The sequence below is a fragment of the Gobio gobio genome (genome assembly GCF_949357685.1).
Source record: "Gobio gobio genome assembly, chromosome: 14".
NCBI lineage: Eukaryota > Metazoa > Chordata > Actinopteri > Cypriniformes > Gobionidae > Gobio > Gobio gobio.
Genome location: NC_137107.1, coordinates 38722302 through 38740519, shown reverse-complemented (window position 1 = coordinate 38740519; position 18218 = coordinate 38722302). Strand labels below are relative to the sequence as shown.

The 18218-nt window shown below is 35.3% G+C and overlaps 1 protein-coding gene across 17 annotated transcripts in view; it reads left to right on the top strand.

Annotated features, from left to right (window-relative positions):
• mapk10 (mitogen-activated protein kinase 10) overlaps nt 1-18218 on the top strand; it is a 99982-nt gene that overhangs the window by 74395 nt on the left and 7369 nt on the right. For 4 of the 17 annotated variants that reach the window (XM_079835063.1, XM_079835073.1, XM_079835066.1 and 1 more), the window contains exons 9-14: nt 1409-1480; nt 4815-4997; nt 8131-8255; nt 11062-11085; nt 13330-13393; nt 14493-14570. In XM_079835063.1, coding sequence (XP_079691189.1) covers nt 1409-1480; nt 4815-4997; nt 8131-8255; nt 11062-11085; nt 13330-13393; nt 14493-14570 — 546 coding nt within the window. Of the gene's footprint in view, nt 1-1408; nt 1481-4814; nt 4998-8130; nt 8256-11061; nt 11086-13329; nt 13394-14492; nt 14599-18218 lie in introns of all 17 variants that reach the window. The other 13 variants (XM_079835062.1, XM_079835068.1, XM_079835059.1 and 10 more) reach the window with 4 other exon arrangements.

The window sequence follows — 18218 nt, the reverse complement described above, 5'->3', positions numbered from 1 at the left end:
GCATAACTGATACTCTGCATAATAAAAGAATAGATAGATTAGCTTACTCCTCATTATTTAAATACATTTTGCCCAATTAAACAAGGAATTATAGGCCTATAATTAAAATGATTATCAGTCTATAATATGTCAGAACACTGCAATAATATCGGTATTATCAGAAAGTAAGAGCAGCTTTATTTCAAAAACAACTTGTTTAACACGAAATGGGCCTATACTTCTCTTCTTATTTGTTTCACAATATGGGCCACAAGAGAAATATTAAGAATATAAATTAAGACGTTATCAGCATATGTTAAAGAAGATGTATCTTGTCTCTGTGTGAGAATATACAGTGTATGCCCAGCTTAACGATGCTTTTGGGAAACACACCTCTGTTTAGTTCCCTCTCTATGAAGCCCCTCCTTCCGAAAGGCACAATATGCTCTGATTGGCCAGATAGTCCAGTGTGTTGTAATTGGTCCACCGCTTTGAGCATGTTTTATGTCACGCCCCTTACAATAACAGCAGGTTTCAACACTTTACAAACCCAACTCTACCTGACTTGCTCCCTTTCATTGTGTATACCTTAGGTGGGAATTATTTAAATGTGGAAAATTATGACATTATGAAAACTCAAGAGTACAATGGAGGCGTTTCAGGGAGTTCAGAAACAGTGCGCATTGATGTAGAAAATAACTGTCCTTGGAGTGACTTTGTGCTTTGTAACGTTGCAGACCTCTTTTGATGCTTCAACAGCAACATCACACACTAAAGAACATTGAAAATATAAAAAAGCATAATAGGACCCCTTTAACTTTGCACCTTTTTACACGTACATTTTTGGCTTTGATTTTTTTTTCTTGTATCACATTCTGCTAACCTCTTTTAGATTCGTAACATAGACTGCTCTAATCTCCTCGTTTAATAATAAATTAGAATATTTAATGCATGAATATGAAAGATTGCATTATCTCACTGAACCTGAGTGAGTTCATAAGTGAAGAGAGATTTTGAATGAAATGAGTCATTGAGGGATAATCTTTTAAATATTGTCCCATTCCCTATCCTCAGTCAGTACTCTTTGTTGAGCCGCCTGCCTAGATAGCATTTCAAAGCATTGTAAGAAAGACTGTTCCAAAATGTGACTTGTAAAATTGCTTCTTTTGGCCAAATTCAATGGCAGCTTTGAAATTATTAATCACCGAATAGCCTATTCCAGAATCCATTGCACCCAGCTTTGTGAAAGCATGAATCCTAGTTAGCCTATAGCAACAAACTCCATTGGAATCAGTTGAGTCGAGCATCCGAGTTGCTAAATCAGGTTTTGGAAAAGAGTTTTTATATTGAAATATATAGTATGAGTGTAATTTTATGTGGTATGTTGAGTCGAGTGCCTGATAGTATGTTGCATATGTGTGTGATGTAGTGGACATGTGGTCTGTAGGCTGTATCTTTGGGGAAGTTATAAGAGGAACAGTGCTGTTTCCAGGGACAGATCGTATCCTTCCCTTCTGTCTGTTCTCCTCTCCTCACTGCTGTCTTCTTTCATATTTAACTTGCCAAAATATGACCATATGAATGTTTGTGTGTGTGTGTGTGTATATATATATATATATATATATATATATATACACACACACACACGCATTCACATGCATATTAAAATGGCAATGTTCATTTTATATATATACTACTGTTCAAATGTTTGGTGTATGCTAAGATTTTTTTGAAAGAAAAAAGTGTATCCATCTCTTGATCTCTTATGCTCAATAAGGCTGAATTTATTTGATAAAAAATACAGTAAAAACTGAATTATTATAATTAAAACATATATATATTTCTATTTTAATATATATTTTAATTTTAATTTATTTCTATGCTGGCAAAGATTAAATTTTTTTTTTTTAATTCTGGTTTCTTTCATGAATAAAATGTTCAAAAGAATGTATTTGAAATAGAAATATTTTGTTACACTAGAAATGTCTTTATTCTCGAATAAATAAATAAAATAAAATAAAAAAATATATATAATACCTACTGACCCCAAACTTTTGAACGGTATAATAATTATATTATACTATATATTATATTATCATATATATATTATCAGTCAAAAGAAGATGTATTCAGACACCTTCAAAATGTATCACTGATTATTCGCTATAGTTTAGAAAATGGTACTAAAACATGACAAGAACTCAGAGTTGAACTGTCTCAGAACAAATTCATCTTGATAATGTCAGTTATGTAATGGATTACAATCAACCAATCATTTTGGTCCCAAATCTTTTATAAATTTTACTGGTAGTGGTGACGGAATCAGTTTTGGCTTCCTTAAACATGTGATTGCAAGATAGAAGGCGAGAGATACGGGTCGGGCTGATCGTTCCCGTTGGATGATGTAATGTGGTCCTGGCTGCCCTGGCCCTTTGAACCAGGACCCCCCTTTGTGGGAATCATGGGAAGCCTGTAGAGAAAAAAGCAGTCATGTGACTCCCCAAGGCTAACTGGGCTACCATGACAACATCCATTTCCCCCTTCTGTTGCTAGGCACCCATACAGACGGCTCTTAACGTCTTCAAGATCCATTCACTCTGGCCAGCTCAGACCTATATGCCGTAAACCGTTCGCTTAAACGCCAATAATCAAGACCGTTGAATGCCAGCAGTCTCTCTCTCTCCATCCCGTTCCTGCCGTACTTTCCCATCGCCACGCGATAATGACACGCATAAAGAGATTCCTGAGAGAAATATAATTTCGTAACGAGGGTTCTGTTCAGATTTATTAAGTAAGAAGTGTTTGAACTGGACGATAACATTTAGTTTTTATATGAACATTCAGCTTTGCATCACGGGAATAAATTACATTTTAAAATAGGCCTAAATTACAATAGAGAATGATTACAATATTACAATTTCACAATATATTACTGTACAATAAATTGAGCCTTGGTGAGCATAAAAGACTGCTTTCAAAAACATAAAAAAAAATATTATTGCAAACTTTTGGTGAAGTAAATAAAAATTAAAATCACTGTTATATTTAAATGTACAATTTTTTTAATTCATTAGGCAATCAGATTGGAAATGATTGGCCATTATGTGGTGATAGACTCTACGTATGAAGGTAAAATTAAAGGTAGGGTAGGCAATTTTGGAGAGGCTAGCAATAGCAAGCTAGCTTTTAAAGGAGGAGATCCCACCCTCAGAGCGTCTCCAAAGCCCCGCCTCCTTCAAAAGCATCTTGACAGATGCCGTGAAACTACCTCATGTCTCAAAGCACATAACACCTGACTGCTGCAGATTAATTTCGCCGCTGATAGTGTTGACATAGAAACGCATTAATCTGAGTCTGAGGACGTGAACATCGCGGTTTGCCGTCTCGTAATTACGGTAAAAAAAAAAAAAAAGTATATATATTATGTATTATATGAGCCTATTTGATGACAGGTACGTTTTACTTAAGATCATTGTTTGTTTTTCTGAGTCTGCATGCAGCTCTCACTTGTATCCAAAAACATGGGGAATGATACTACATTTATCGTCATTGATATCGTTATCGCAATAAATACTAGAAAATATCGGGATACATTTTTAAGTCCATATCGGCCATCCCTAATTCAAAGTGCAAATAGAGACCACATATTTCTTCAAGCATGATACAGAGCTAAGAGATGGTTACAACGAGAGAGCTTTAATATTGGGAGATATTCGCCACGGTTCAGTCCACCAACATGTAACACACACTCGTAACACACACTCAATGCGAGCGCTTCACTAACACACACTCCTAACACTCGCTCAATGTCTTCTCGTTACGTGATCAGTGCTGCGCACTATGTACGACTTCATGTTGGATGAGCTGATGGAATTGAAGCGACTGTTACCCACCTGAATTGAATTGGTTTTATTTCTATAAAAAGCAAAACTAGAGTGGTGGAGGCGTAATGTAAATGTAGCGTTGCATATTCTATCCTAACTTCACCCTCACGCTCAGTCATGACCAGGTCATGAATTGACAATATGACACGAGACAGCTTTTCACCTCAACGAGAAATCTCTTCCCAGTTTAGTCTCGCGAGATCTCATGGCACGAGATATCGTCACATCCCTAATATATATGTATATATAGAGTTTATGTTAATGAATGGATGATATTGAAGTCCTCTGAAACTATTTACAGTAGATAGACACTCTCGTTGTGATTTGTTTGTGCTTTATGCTAGTTTCTGCCTACGGAACGAACAAGATTTCAGTGAGAGTTCCATCTTATTATCTTATGAGTCTTATTCCAGTATGCAAATTCATAATGAAAATGAGCATTGTAATATCGAGTAATATTTGAATATAAGGTAATATCAGATCTTATGGTGTGTGTTTGAGCCTAATGGGCAGTCGTTTTCCAAACACAACAATTGAGATTCTCTTAATTGTAATGACTCAATTCAAGTATCATCAGTCTCATTTTCTCGTATCGTGTGTGTACTGATTTGGTTTCTTTTCCATTTATGTACAACAAATTCAGGCTTTTCTCACACTGAGGGCCTAAATAGGACCCCTCTGGGTGTTTTAACCTTCACTGATTTAGCTTTTATTACGCTGGAGAGGAAGTGTAATCAAACTTTATTTTATTACCGATGGCATTTTTAGGCTCGCAGCACTTGCTTTTATGTTTGTCTTGTGTAATCATGTTAGAATAACCACATTATGTAGTTATCTTCATTTTATACTCAATTTAAAAGTTAAATAGCATACTTTATGTAATGCATAAACAACCTCAGAGTTGAGGAGTGTACACGTAGGTGTTTTTTCCATGACTCCACCCACATTCAGACATCGACCAATGGAATAAGGTTATAGAGCAGCTCGGCACGCCCTCTCCTGAGTTCATGAAGAAACTGCAGCCGACGGTGCGTAACTACGTGGAGAACAGGCCAAAATATGCTGGCCTGACCTTCCCCAAACTCTTCCCTGATTGCCTCTTCCCTGCAGACTCGGAGCACAACAAACTCAAAGGTATGTGAGAATTTGTGCACATTTAAATAAACTAAATTCAAATTATTATAGTATAATCATTAAATTGTTAAATTACACAGTACACAGCACTAAATTATTAAATATTAATTAGAATATCTATAATAAGAATATATAATATCTATATAAGAACTATTCAATACCATTCTCAGTAGCGCACTTAAATGTGATTTTTTTTTGTTTTTGTTTAACTGTAAAGTACTTATAAGCCATTTCTTTGTGAGGTTTACTCGAAAATACTACCAGAATAATTAAATAAATAGTCAACTGAGGTGAATACTGATATTTCTGTTTGATTCATCTCTCTTTGTATTTGTATGCGTGTTATTTTAATGGTTTGCCTGCAAGAATCAGGCAGCAATTTCCTTCCCATTAGCAAAGTTTCATGTTTTGTTCTCAGAGCTCCTGTTGTTCTTCAGGGGATAGCAGAGGAGAATCATGAGCTTTTGATATGAAAATTGCGTTTTGTGGTTTATTCCTGTGAACAGGCATCACAGGCATATGCTAAATTTTCAAGAGTTTGGGAAACAAAGAGAGATGTGAGGCACTGCTGATTAGACACTGTGATTGTAAATCGTGTGGGTGAGAATAACGGATGTGAGTGTGATTCTGAACCTGCCGGCAAGTACAGCAGCTAAAGGCTCCGTCTGTCACAGTGAGATGGAGGAGAGGGTTCAACACACACTTCATTCCAGGCCTTGTGCAACATTGCACTGCACATTTTTTGATGACTCCCTGATTCAACTCATCAGCCTGTTTAGCCCCGTTTCCACCGAAATTGCCCATAACAATTTGTCCCGGGAACTTTTTCCCCCCAGGCCTGCTGCTGTCTGCGTTTCCATCGCGGTCTAAAGAACCGTGATGATTAGTCCGTGTAGGACCGTGCGCGACTTTCCAATTCCCGCTGGATTTCGTCCTCCGCAAATAAACTTAAAGGGTTAGTTCACCCAAAAATGAAAATTCTGTCATTAATTACTTACCCTCATGTCGTTCGACACCCGTAAGACCTCCATTCATCTTCAGAACACAAATGAAGATATTTTAGTTGAAATCTGATGGCTCAGAAAGGCCTCCATTGGCACAATGCACTGTACACTCTCAATACCCATAAAAGGTACTAAAGACGTCGTTACAAAGTCCATCTCACTACAGTGGTTCTACAATAACTTTATGAAGCGATGAGAATAGTTTTTGTGCGCAAAAAAAATCAAAATAACGACTTGTATTGTGATGACCGATTTCAAAACACGGCATCATAAAGCTTCGAAGCGTTATGAATCAGTGAGTCGATTCAGCGGTTTGGATCGCCAAAGTCACGTGATTTCAGCAGTTTGGCGGTTTGACACGCGGTCCGAATCATGATTCGACTCGCTGATTCATAACGCTTCAAAGCTTCATGATGCATTGTTTTGAAATCGGACATCACTATATAAGTCGTTAAATTATGTTTTTTTTGCGCACAAAAACTATTCTCGTCGCTTCATAAAGTTATTGTAGAGCCACTGTAGTGAGATGGACTTTGTAAAGGCGTCTTTAGTACTTTTTAAGGGTCTTGAGAGTTTAAAGTGCATTGTGCTAATGGAGGCCTTTCTGAGCCATCGGATTTCAACTAAAATATCTTAATTTGTGTTCCGAAGATGAACAGAGGTCTTACGGGTGTCGAACGACATGAGGGTAAGTCATTAATGACAGAATTTTTGGGTGAACTAACCCTTTAATAAAGCCTGAACCTAAAGCCTATATTTTCTAAACTCCATTGTTGATTCAAAGTTGATTCAACTTTTAGGTTGAAATAAAATGCTGCGTGAACTCAACCAATCAGCATGTTCAGCGCCCAAGCCCTGCTCCTGAAAGTTCCTGAACTTTGGAAAAGTACTACCTCGCGAGCAGGGCCATTTTGACCGGAGTACCACCCCCAAGTCCCTAGTTCCTGGGAAAAGTTCCCGTTTTATTTATTTTATTTAATTTTTTTGTTATTTTATTTAATATATTATTTTATTTTATAATTTTCATTATTTTTTATTTTGACATTTTATTTTGTAATTTTATTTTATTTTGTCATATTATTTTATGACGTCATTTTATTTTATGCTGTCATTTTTTATTTTTTATTTTTTTTGTGCATTACATTTTTGTACGTGAGTTCAGTTGCGTTTCAGTTCCATTTCATGCATTTTATTTTTTATTTTATATTTTCATTGTATTTCATCATATTTTTGTTTCATTTCATTTAATGTATTAACTTATTTAGTTTAATTCCAATTCTGTATTTTTGTCTATTTGTGAGTTCAGTTTGCGTTTCAGTTTCGGTTTCATTTATATTTAATTTTATATTCATGTTATTTTATTTTGTCATTGTATTTCTTTTTAGTGTCAGAAAATTTCATTTTATTCTGTGTCTTTTGTTTAATGTTGTCATTTATTTAATCTATTTTTATTTAATTTCATGTTGTCATAAAAAAAAAATTGTTTTACTTTTTCTTTTCTTTTTTGGTTTGCGTTTCAGTTTAACTTTATAGTCTGCAAACATGTAGCCAATATAAATATAAAGTTTCTGTCATGTTAATAAAACATTTACATGACTCATTGAGATTGAAAGGCAGAGAGAGGGAGCGAGTCACAGAGAGTGAGAGTCAGCCATACAGATCTGCAGAAATCAGTGTCGGCCATTTTGAAGCGGTCCAGCCGGTGGCAGAGAGAAGGGAGAGATGGGATAATGCTGTGAGAGGAGAGAGAAAGGGTCTGAATTTACTCTGCTATTTATAGCGCAAGAAAGTGAGGGAATCGGAGAGCGTACAGAGGTGGAGAGGAAGAGAAGGAAGAGAGGGAAGGAAAGGTGAGAGTGCGAGGAAAGAAGAACAGGAAAAGAGAGTGTGATGTTTTCGGTGCCCTTGCGAAGGAACAAACAGAAATAGAGGATGAAATAAAAAGAGTGTAGTGTCTGATTTGTGAGATGTTTGCACTGCTTTCCTCAAAGATTTGAAATCAACAATAACTCTGTTTACTTACTTAAATGTCTCTGCTCTAATGCTATGCTCTATACATTAGCTTCTATGAAATCCCCACATTTTAATGACGTAACCATTTCTAAGCTGTGTTGTCATGTGTTTTACAGCTAGTCAGGCCAGAGACCTGCTGTCTAAGATGTTGATCATTGATCCGGCTAAGCGGATATCAGTGGACGAGGCCCTGCAGCACCCCTACATCAATGTGTGGTACGACCCGGCCGAGGTGGAGGCAGTGAGTACAGCTCTCCCTAATTCTCTCAGCACTATCGATTAGTGCGCCTGGGGCCATCTGTCACCTGTTATTCTGATTTGGCAGCCTCTCAGCTGTGTCCACACTACTGCTAGCTAATTAAAGACTGGACACTGGAGCTTTTATAGACTCAGGTCTGTGCTAAAGTTTGGCCATATTCAGCATTTTGGGTCATCTGACCTGTTTTTTTTTTTTCTACATAGTTGGACCACTGTGACCAATCATGTTATCCTCCATCACTCACAACTGATTGGATAGAATTTATTGTTATACAACACACAACACTATAAATAGGTACAAATCAATGTGATACATCATCAGAGACATAAGACCTATTCAGTCTGAATTTTCAGTACAAAGAAAATGTATGGAAAGATTTTAAATTGAAACATTGACAAAAAAATGTTTTTCTTGAATTCAGATCATACATTTCATTTATTCGTTCACCCATTCATTCGTTCTTTAATTCACTCATTAATCAACTCATTCATTCGTTCACTCATTTACTTATTTATTCACTTATTCATTTTTCTCACTCTCACTCATTCATTCATTTATTCACTCGCTCATTCATTCACTCACTCACTAGCAATTTTTTTTCATTCATCAACTCATTCATTCACTTAATCACTAAATCTCTCAATTACTTATTTATTCATTCACTTCTTCATTCACTCACTCATTCATTTACTCATTCACTCATTAATTTACTCACTCACTCTTTAATTCACTTATTCACTAACTCACTCATTTACTTATTCATTCACTTGTTCATTTAGTCACTCATTTATTCATTCACTCACATTTATTCACTCATTAATTAATTAATGAATTCAATAACTCACTTATTAACTTATTCATTAATTCACTTGTTCATTCACTCACTCATTCATTTACTCACTCATTCATTCATTCATTCACTCACTCATTTGTTTACTCTCACTCATTTATTAATTTAACCATTCACTCACATTTATTCACTCACTCACTCATTCATTCACATTATTATGTATTGTTTATTATTTATAAAATATTATTCATTTAATAATTTACTCACATTTATTCTCTCATTCATTCATTCATTCACTCATTCATTCACTAACTCACTCATTTACTTATTCATTCACTAACTCACTCATTTACTTATTCATTCACTCACTCGTTCATTTACTCATTCACTCACTCATTCATTTACTCACTCATTCATTCACTTACTCATTCACTCACTTATTCATTCACTAACTCACTCATTTACTTATTCATTCATTCACTTGTTCATTCACTTACTCGTTCATTTACTCATTCACTCACTCATTCATTTACTCATTCATTCACTCACTCATTCATTTACTCACTCACTCATTCACTAACTCACTCATTTACTTATTAATTCATTCACTTGTTCATTCACTTACTCGTTCATTTACTCATTCACTCACTCATTCATTTACTCATTCACTCACTCATTCACTCACTCATTCACTCACTCATTAATTTACTCACTCACTCACTCATTCACTAACTCACTCATTTACTTATTCATTCATTCACTTGTTCATTCACTTACTCGTTCATTTACTCATTCACTCACTCATTCATTTACTCATTCACTCACTCATTCATTTACTCACTCACTCACTCATTCACTAACTCACTCATTTACTTATTCATTCATTCACTTGTTCATTCACTCACTCGTTCATTTACTCATTCACTCACTCATTCATTTACTCACTCACTCACTCATTCACTAACTCACTCATTTACTTATTCATTCATTCACTTGTTCATTCACTCACTCGTTCATTTACTCATTCACTCACTCATTCATTTACTCACTCACTCATTCACTAACTCACTCATTTACTTATTCATTCATTCACTCACATTTATTCACTCATTCATTAATTCACATTATCATGTATTGTTTATTATTTATAAAATATTATGAATTAAACTATATATTTAAACTATTAAACTATATATATATATATATATATATATTTTTTTTTTAACATGCATTTGTATCAAGTCTGAAATATCAAATTGAAACAATTCATGAGGGTTTTTACGTACATTTGATTGTTTGTGTGTGCTGAAAAATTGTATTCAGACTAAAACAATGTAATTTTAGTCAAATAATGAGTAATATTGATCATCATTATTTGGATGCGATGCATTGATGAAGAAATATAATATTATATTATATACAGATCATCAGTTAATAGTTTTAGATTATTAGCTAGATTTACTTTACCTTGTTGCCTCTGTTCAGTTTGTAAATGTTGATGGTTGATTCTGGAGACCTTCATCAGTCTGAGAGGACACAAGAAAGGAGTAAAAATAACAAGGCTGTCCTGTTCTTTGATGAAGATTTCTAAACATTCAATAAGCATTTGATTCTGATTCTATTCACACGTCCCCTTTTGACAAACAGCTTGTTATTGTCTGCGTGTCTGTACTGTTTCAAAGGGGTTTCAGTGACGCAACGAGTCTGGGTTTTCTTGTTTTAGAGAATGCAGAACACAAAGTACAAAGCTACAGAGACAAATATGTAATAAAACACTCGCTCACGTTTATTGTGTACAGCTGTTAGCAGATGCCATTTTATGTGAACATACATTTTCTGTTGATCGAAATATGAAACGAAAATACTAATATGTTAGGGCTATGATAGGAAATCTGACATTCATTAGCAAATAGTTTGTTTTAATAACCCATGAAGCATCATTATGATTAGTGTGATTCTTTTCTCCTTCTCTCTGGTGTTTCTCTTTCTCTGATGAAGGCCAGGAATCAGCAGATATCTATGGTAAATAAAGACCATTCCACACTTAGGAAACCTCCTCATCTCAAATCACTCACACACACCGATCTCTTTGTAACACATTGATGTCTAGAACTCAAAAACAGAAAAAGATTTGAAATTTGCACCGTGTGTAGGGTGTGAATATCTGTGTATTTGTGTGTGTCTGTATTGTGTACTAATCTTGTAGAATGTAAGATAGAATTGAATTGAAGTTAATGTAATGACACCAAACTATCCCATAATTTTAATCAAATGCGACCCGCTAGATCCATAAGTATTTACAAACCATGATCAAACCTAAATTATTCATTTTTACGATTATGTATATCAATATGACATCCTTCAGGCCAACCAGTTAACAAATGCCTCCCATTCACACTGAACAAACAGAACTTACTTACTCACTTTTAGGCTACGTCTACACTAATCCGAATCCAACTGAAAATGCCATTTTCATTTCAAAACGCTCTCCATCCACACTAGCGTTTTCAAGTGATTTTCAAATGTTTCTTGTCCACACTGAAACATTGAAAGACGCTTAAATCATCCTTCTGTGTATGCATAAAGCGTAATGAAAGCTCACTGAGATGATACAGAGAGACCAGATATAATAATGTTCTCATGCTATTCTTCTGGCACGGACATTTTATTAGCAAAATATCTCACCACTTACCGGTGCGTTCAGGTCGTACTCAATAGCCACTTTGTCTAAAACGCTCTCATGTTGTGCCGCAGGACAGCAATTACGAGTACATTTTCTGTCATCTTTGCAGGAATGTAATATGAAGATTGTAAGTAACATGTATCTTTAGCAAACTGTACAAGTGAATACCGGTAGAAACTATAGAATGTGAAAAAGATGGACGACGTGTCTCCACTTTAGAAAAATTAAGCCAAAATATCCCAGAAACGGTCGTCTCAATCGCTAGCACACCCAATCATGACTACACCCCGTTTTTATAGCAATGTTGTTGGAAAAACGAACTCTTGAACATTTGTGAGCATGATGAGAACTACCTAAAATGATAGAAACCACCAATGTAATTGGATTATTTGGTTTGAATCGCGTCCTATTCGATTACATGGGGAGGGCGGGGCTTATGACCAATACTGCATCCAGCCACCAGGGGGCGATCAAAACGTTTTAGCTTCACTTTTAAGGATGCGTACGGCACACTTGGTATAAACATATCTATCGGCACAATATGTGTCACATGACTAAACATGCGTCATTGTTTTCAAATTCCTCCGTTTTCACAGTGCAATGCAAAAAAAACAGTGTTTTTGGAGAGCCTCTTCAAAAAGCTTAGACAAAAATACCATCTCAGTGTGGACGGAAGGCCAAAACAGATTTTTTTTGTATCTAGATTAGTGTAGACAGCCTTAGATATATTTAGGCGTTATATTAACTCACCTTTGGGTTTTGTGAAATAAATATAAAACGAATATACTGTAATGCAGGTTCATTGTGCGTTAAGGAACCCCGTTTTCCCATAATGATACTTTAGTTTCAGTGCCATTTAATCTCTCTCTTTCTGTTTATATCTTTCTTTAACTCTCTGGCTTGTCACATAACCTAGTGAGTTGCCTACCTAGACAGCATTTTGGCAGCAGCACAGGAGCATTTGAAATGAATGCCCAGGAAATGCTGCTGAGGATTGATTGGATTGTTCAAAAATGCCCCAAAATGCAGTCTAGTTAGGCTGCTCACTAGGTTCTCTGTCTCTGTTTTAATCCTAAACCGTACTGCAGACTTTTATCAGATGTTTTGTCCTACTAATGGTGGTGTTTGGTCCTTATTTACTAAGTTCTTACTCTTGAACACGTCAGCTGCATGTGCAAATGAGGGTAACACTTTACATTACAGTGTTCATGTTATTTTTCATGCAAATACCAATTACAAAAATTATTATGCTAAGAAAGTAATTTAATAGACACATGTAATATTATAATACGAACACTGTAATGTAACATTAACCCAGATGTTTTAACATTACAAATCCGAGATCAAGATTTATGCAAGATGAAAAGCATTACGTCAAATACGTGACTCTACAGGAGCAGACGTGCTATATTTAGACATTATTAAACACTAAATATAAGTACATTGCCTGATGAATAAAGCATGAGATTTTATTGTTTTTTAACTGTTAGAAGATTGTTTTTATGATTAAGAACAAGCAATGATAAAGCTTAAGACATGTTTAATGCTGGTGTGATGTTAAATGTGTTCTCTCTCTGTCTCAGCCTCCTCCACAGATCTATGATAAGCAGCTAGATGAGAGGGAACACTCCATTGATGAATGGAAAGGTAGGCCTTCATTTGGAGCTTTCTGCATATAGACATTACACAACTCACAGACAGATGAACAGATCAAGTACATTATTCACGCACACGGTTGTTTTTCTCTCATGGTGGCCACTTACCATTGACTTGTTTTTATACGGAGCCAATTCGTTTCTATCTTCAGATGGTAAAACTAGCCTTTAAATAAACCATTTTTGCATTTGAAATAAAACTTGATTTTAGTAGGACGTTTTTTGTAGGACATGACTGGTCACCACATGACTGGTTATTTCAGGTTTTACTGTCTTTTTAGTATTGTTTATATATTATTATAGTATTTATTCCAATTTTTAATTAGCTTTTTTATTTTACAGTATGAGTTTTCATTTTTAATTTTAGTTTCATTTTAAAAACTGTGCTTTTGTAAACTTAGTTTTGCTTTTTAACACACACATGCGCACACACACACACAAGTTTTAGTAATTTTAGTACTTCAACTGATTTATTTCAGTAAGTTTCTAAGGGAACAATTTTTTTTAAAGATTTCCATCTAATATTTATATGTAATTTTTTATTTCAGCTTTATTTCAATTACTGACAATTATTTTAATAGTTTTATATTAAGTTAACAATAAAAACACTTGGTCCCATAATTAAGAAAGTAAATAATAATAATAATAATTATTATTATTATTATTTACTTGCTTGCTTATTAAGTCATTTTAAATAAAAATGATTGAATAGAGCAAATAATAATTATTATTATAATAAATGTATACAACTGACACACTCAAACCCAACTCAAAAGACATTAAAAATGAATGAATAAGTATGTAAGAAAGTAAATAATAATAATTATTATTAATAATATATATTTTTTAAATAACAATGGGTATAACATAACAGCACTCCTTAGCATTAGGATAAAGTAATTCATCTAAAAAACTTGACTCCTTCAGTTTACTATCTCAGTTTTTACACATGGATTTCCCATTAATAAGTAATTGTTCATTTTACCCGTGTCTTGTTTTTTGTTGGTTTCTAATGAACCAAAAGTGCTTTTGAGCTCTAAATGTGCTAATTTCTCTGCGTTTTCCTCTACCTGTGTCTCTCTCTGGCTCAGAGCTCATTTATAAAGAGGTGATGAACTTCGAGGAGAGAACAAAGAATGGTGTGGTGAAGGGACAGCCCTCTCCCTCAGGTACTCTCTGTGCATAAGCTATGCTTCTGTAAGTCAATTTAAAGTGATTTCAGCTGTTTATGAGAAACCCTCCCATTGTGACTGCTCCATTTGTCCCTGTCCCCCTCTCATCTCGTCCGTGTGACTCAAACAGAACTCGTCTTGAGTGTGGTTACGTGCTAGTTTTTCGTTATGTTGGTAATATGTCATTTTGACGATGTTGTCTCGTCTGTTGTAGTCTTTGCGGAAATGAATAAAAGGTGCTGTAAGCTATTTCAGACACTATCGCTATTGTATAAAAAAATCAAATGCTGCGTTCACGCCATGTCATAATTATCGTAATTGCGTTGTATTCGGAGCTGTGAATTATGCGTTTCTTACTCTATCAATGTCAAATTGAATCGGTCACATGGTGCCATCTCAGAAAATTCACAGTTTACAAGTTCTAGGATTTTTACAAAGCGTAATCTTGTTGTTACGGTAATTATGACATGGCGTGAACGCACCTAAAACTCTACAAAACCCCACCCCCAAAGACATGCCAACTGAAGTGAAGAGCTGATTAACAGGCAGAGAGTGCTTTTGATTGGCTAAAAAAGCATGGGCCTCTCCCAGAGTTTTGGTCTGAGACTATAGTGAATTTCTATTTCGGGATTGTAGGGACGTTTTATTTGTGGTATATCAAAAAAATTCTTACAGCATCTTTAAGAAAGCACTTTATAACACTGTTTTTAATTTAGCCTTTTTTTCACTTGAAGAGTTACAGTTGACCCTTCGCTAAGCCCCGCCTTAAAATGTTACTGACCAATCCAGTCCCCCATTTTGACAGAGAAGCTTTGTCACTTTTGCAGTGTGTACATAATTATGCAAGGCGATATTCTGATCATGTTTTTTTTCCAAGCACATTTTAAAAATTCCAAACCACATCAACCTTAAAAGGATAGTTCACCCGAAAATGAAAACTCAGTTGTTAATTACTCACCCGCGTTCATCTTTGGAACACAAATTAAGATATTTTGAAAGTGTTAATTAAATTGCTGTCTACGGAGGGACCTCAAGAGCTCTCGGATTTCATCAAAAATATCTTCATTTGTGTTCCGAAGATGAACAAAGGTCTTACAGGTTTGGAATGACACGAGGGTGAGGAATTAACAACATCATTTTCCTTTTTGGGTGAACTATCCCTTTAATAACTACTATTCATTTTGTATATAATCATGTATAAGTGATTTATATTAATTGTTAACGAGGTTTGGAAGTGAAAAACACCTTATATTCATAATTAGCTGGAGGGGTTTTTTTCAGGTAAAATGGCCCAAAATAGTAAAAAATTATTAAATGCAAATGAGAAGGATGCAATACAAATTCACTTGCATAATAATTAAGCACACACTGTATAATGTAAGTCAATGGAGGATCTGTGAGTTTTGACCAGTTCTATGAATTGAAAATATCCAAAATTACACTAAAAGGATTTTCATAACCATCATTCTGAACACTTGTAATCACTTTAAATGTTTTTAGTTCATTTTCAGTTGATTCTGAGAAGCATTTGCCTTGATTCTGATTCAGAGTGTTACTATGTTTTTTTTCCCCCAAGAAAAATGGCAGATGAATGCAATTTATTCCAGCCCATATAATAATATCCCAGCATTTTACCACATTATGAGTATATTTTACATTCTGTGAAGCTTGCTTGGTTAGCAACCATAACCATGGGGCGGAGCTTAGTAAAGGAATTTTCTTTTGTTTTTTTCCCCCTTTAAACCATTATGCAAATAAATTCTACATGAATGTAAAAGTATCCAAGTAATGGTAAAATGAAAATTGCAAAGCAAAATACTTGAGTTTACAACATTGCTAAAATGTTAGGAACTGGCCTGGGTTCATTTTTCTTAAAAGTATGTGTATCGGATTTTATATTGTATATTTGCCACTGTATATGTATACATGTTTCATAATTAAGGTTGGAGTCCATAATGTCTGACAAGTCATGTTCAGTCAAATTAAATAGTTTTAGGATTGATTTAGTGTCAAGAATATGCTAATTTATTCACTCAACCAAGAGGCTTTTTCTTGGAGGTTTGTGGGACGTTGAGTTTATTTTATCAGCAGCCTGCAGTGTCTCCGTTTGACCTGTAGAGGGCAGCACACGTATGTGTGTGTGTGTGTGTGTGTGTGTGTGTGTGTGTTTTTGCAGTAGTGCGGTGTTGCATGTCTGCAGTCTGCAATCCTGCAGCACTGAGACGGTGACAGACAGTGACACGAGCTGAAGTTCTTCCTGTTTACTGTCGTCTCATTCACTTATTAACATGCGATTATGTCAATGATCTATTGGTTTCCAGCTGCTTGGTTTGTGATATTGCCACTAGGATTTTTAACTTCATTTTGCATGCGTTGTCCATCTCTCTCTCTCTCTCTCTCTCTCTCTCTCTCTCTCTCTCTCTCTCTCTCTCTCTCTCTCTCTCTGTCAGTCAGTCTCCCCATTTGTAATTAAGTGCTTGTGCTGAAGAAAGCAGTCGCAATGCAGCTCCGTATTTCACAGCGGTGTGGGTTAGTGGTTAGTGTGTTGAGAAAATCACATTCAGTTCAATCCGGCTTATTTGTATAGCAGTTTTCATATATGATTTCACAGAAAATTATGGTTTTACATACGTGGTTTATAAGAGTAATTAATGAGTGTGTTTTATGAAAAAGTATTATTTTATTTGTCTGAAAAAATGGATCATATGCCATTAAACAAGCTGAAGAATGCGTGAGAATTCGTGAAGACTGGTGTTTATAGATGTCCTGCACCTGCAGTGGACCACTGTCGATGCGGCGTCCTGTACTAAACAGTGATTCGGTGTGTTTAGTTAAACCCGCAGAACTGTACTTGGGTTAAAAATCAATGTTGGCTATAAATCCTCATTCCCTTCCTGTTTTATTAAGGGTCTGGGAGTCAGAGATGCTCCATCCTGCAGTATAACCGAGAGATTTATGGTGGTCTCTGGGACGTTGGAGGAGGTGTCCTTTGTGGGTGGGGGTGACTGGAGGATTCTGTTAAGTGAGAACAGAGCGATGTAGCTCAAAGACTATTTTTCCACACGAACGGTCACTGAAATCACATGTATGGGATATATGATGCTGATGGGAGCTAGTATCAATTGTGCGTAAATAAAAACCAGGGCAATCTAAAAAGAGGAGTTGTGAGTACCCAGAAGACCCTTCTGACCTACAAAAAAGCTTTAAAAAATGAGCAAAAAAAACTCTATAAAATCAGCTAACAGACCAGTCAAGACCATTTTTTGTGGGGTTGGTCTGAGCAATTTTATTTCTGGTAATATTTATTTTTTAAATGGTATATTTACTTTTCTTTTAACTGCCTTAAAGTTGCAATCCGTAATTTTTTTTGGTTAAAATGATCCCAAATCAATTTGAGCAAGTGCATAACCAGCCAGCGTTCAAAACTATCTTCTTACCTTAGCCCGATTCACAACGGTAGGCTTGAAATAAAGTTATAATTTGAGTGGTACTGGTCATTGTGTCATTAAGTCACGTCTGTATAAATAAAGAAGGAGTCCAGCTAGAAGGCTATATCGCGTGTGTGGATGCTGCAGGTGGTGGATCATTTATAGCCTTTTCTCACAGTAGCTGGAATAATTAGAATAATTAAATTTATCATTTTGA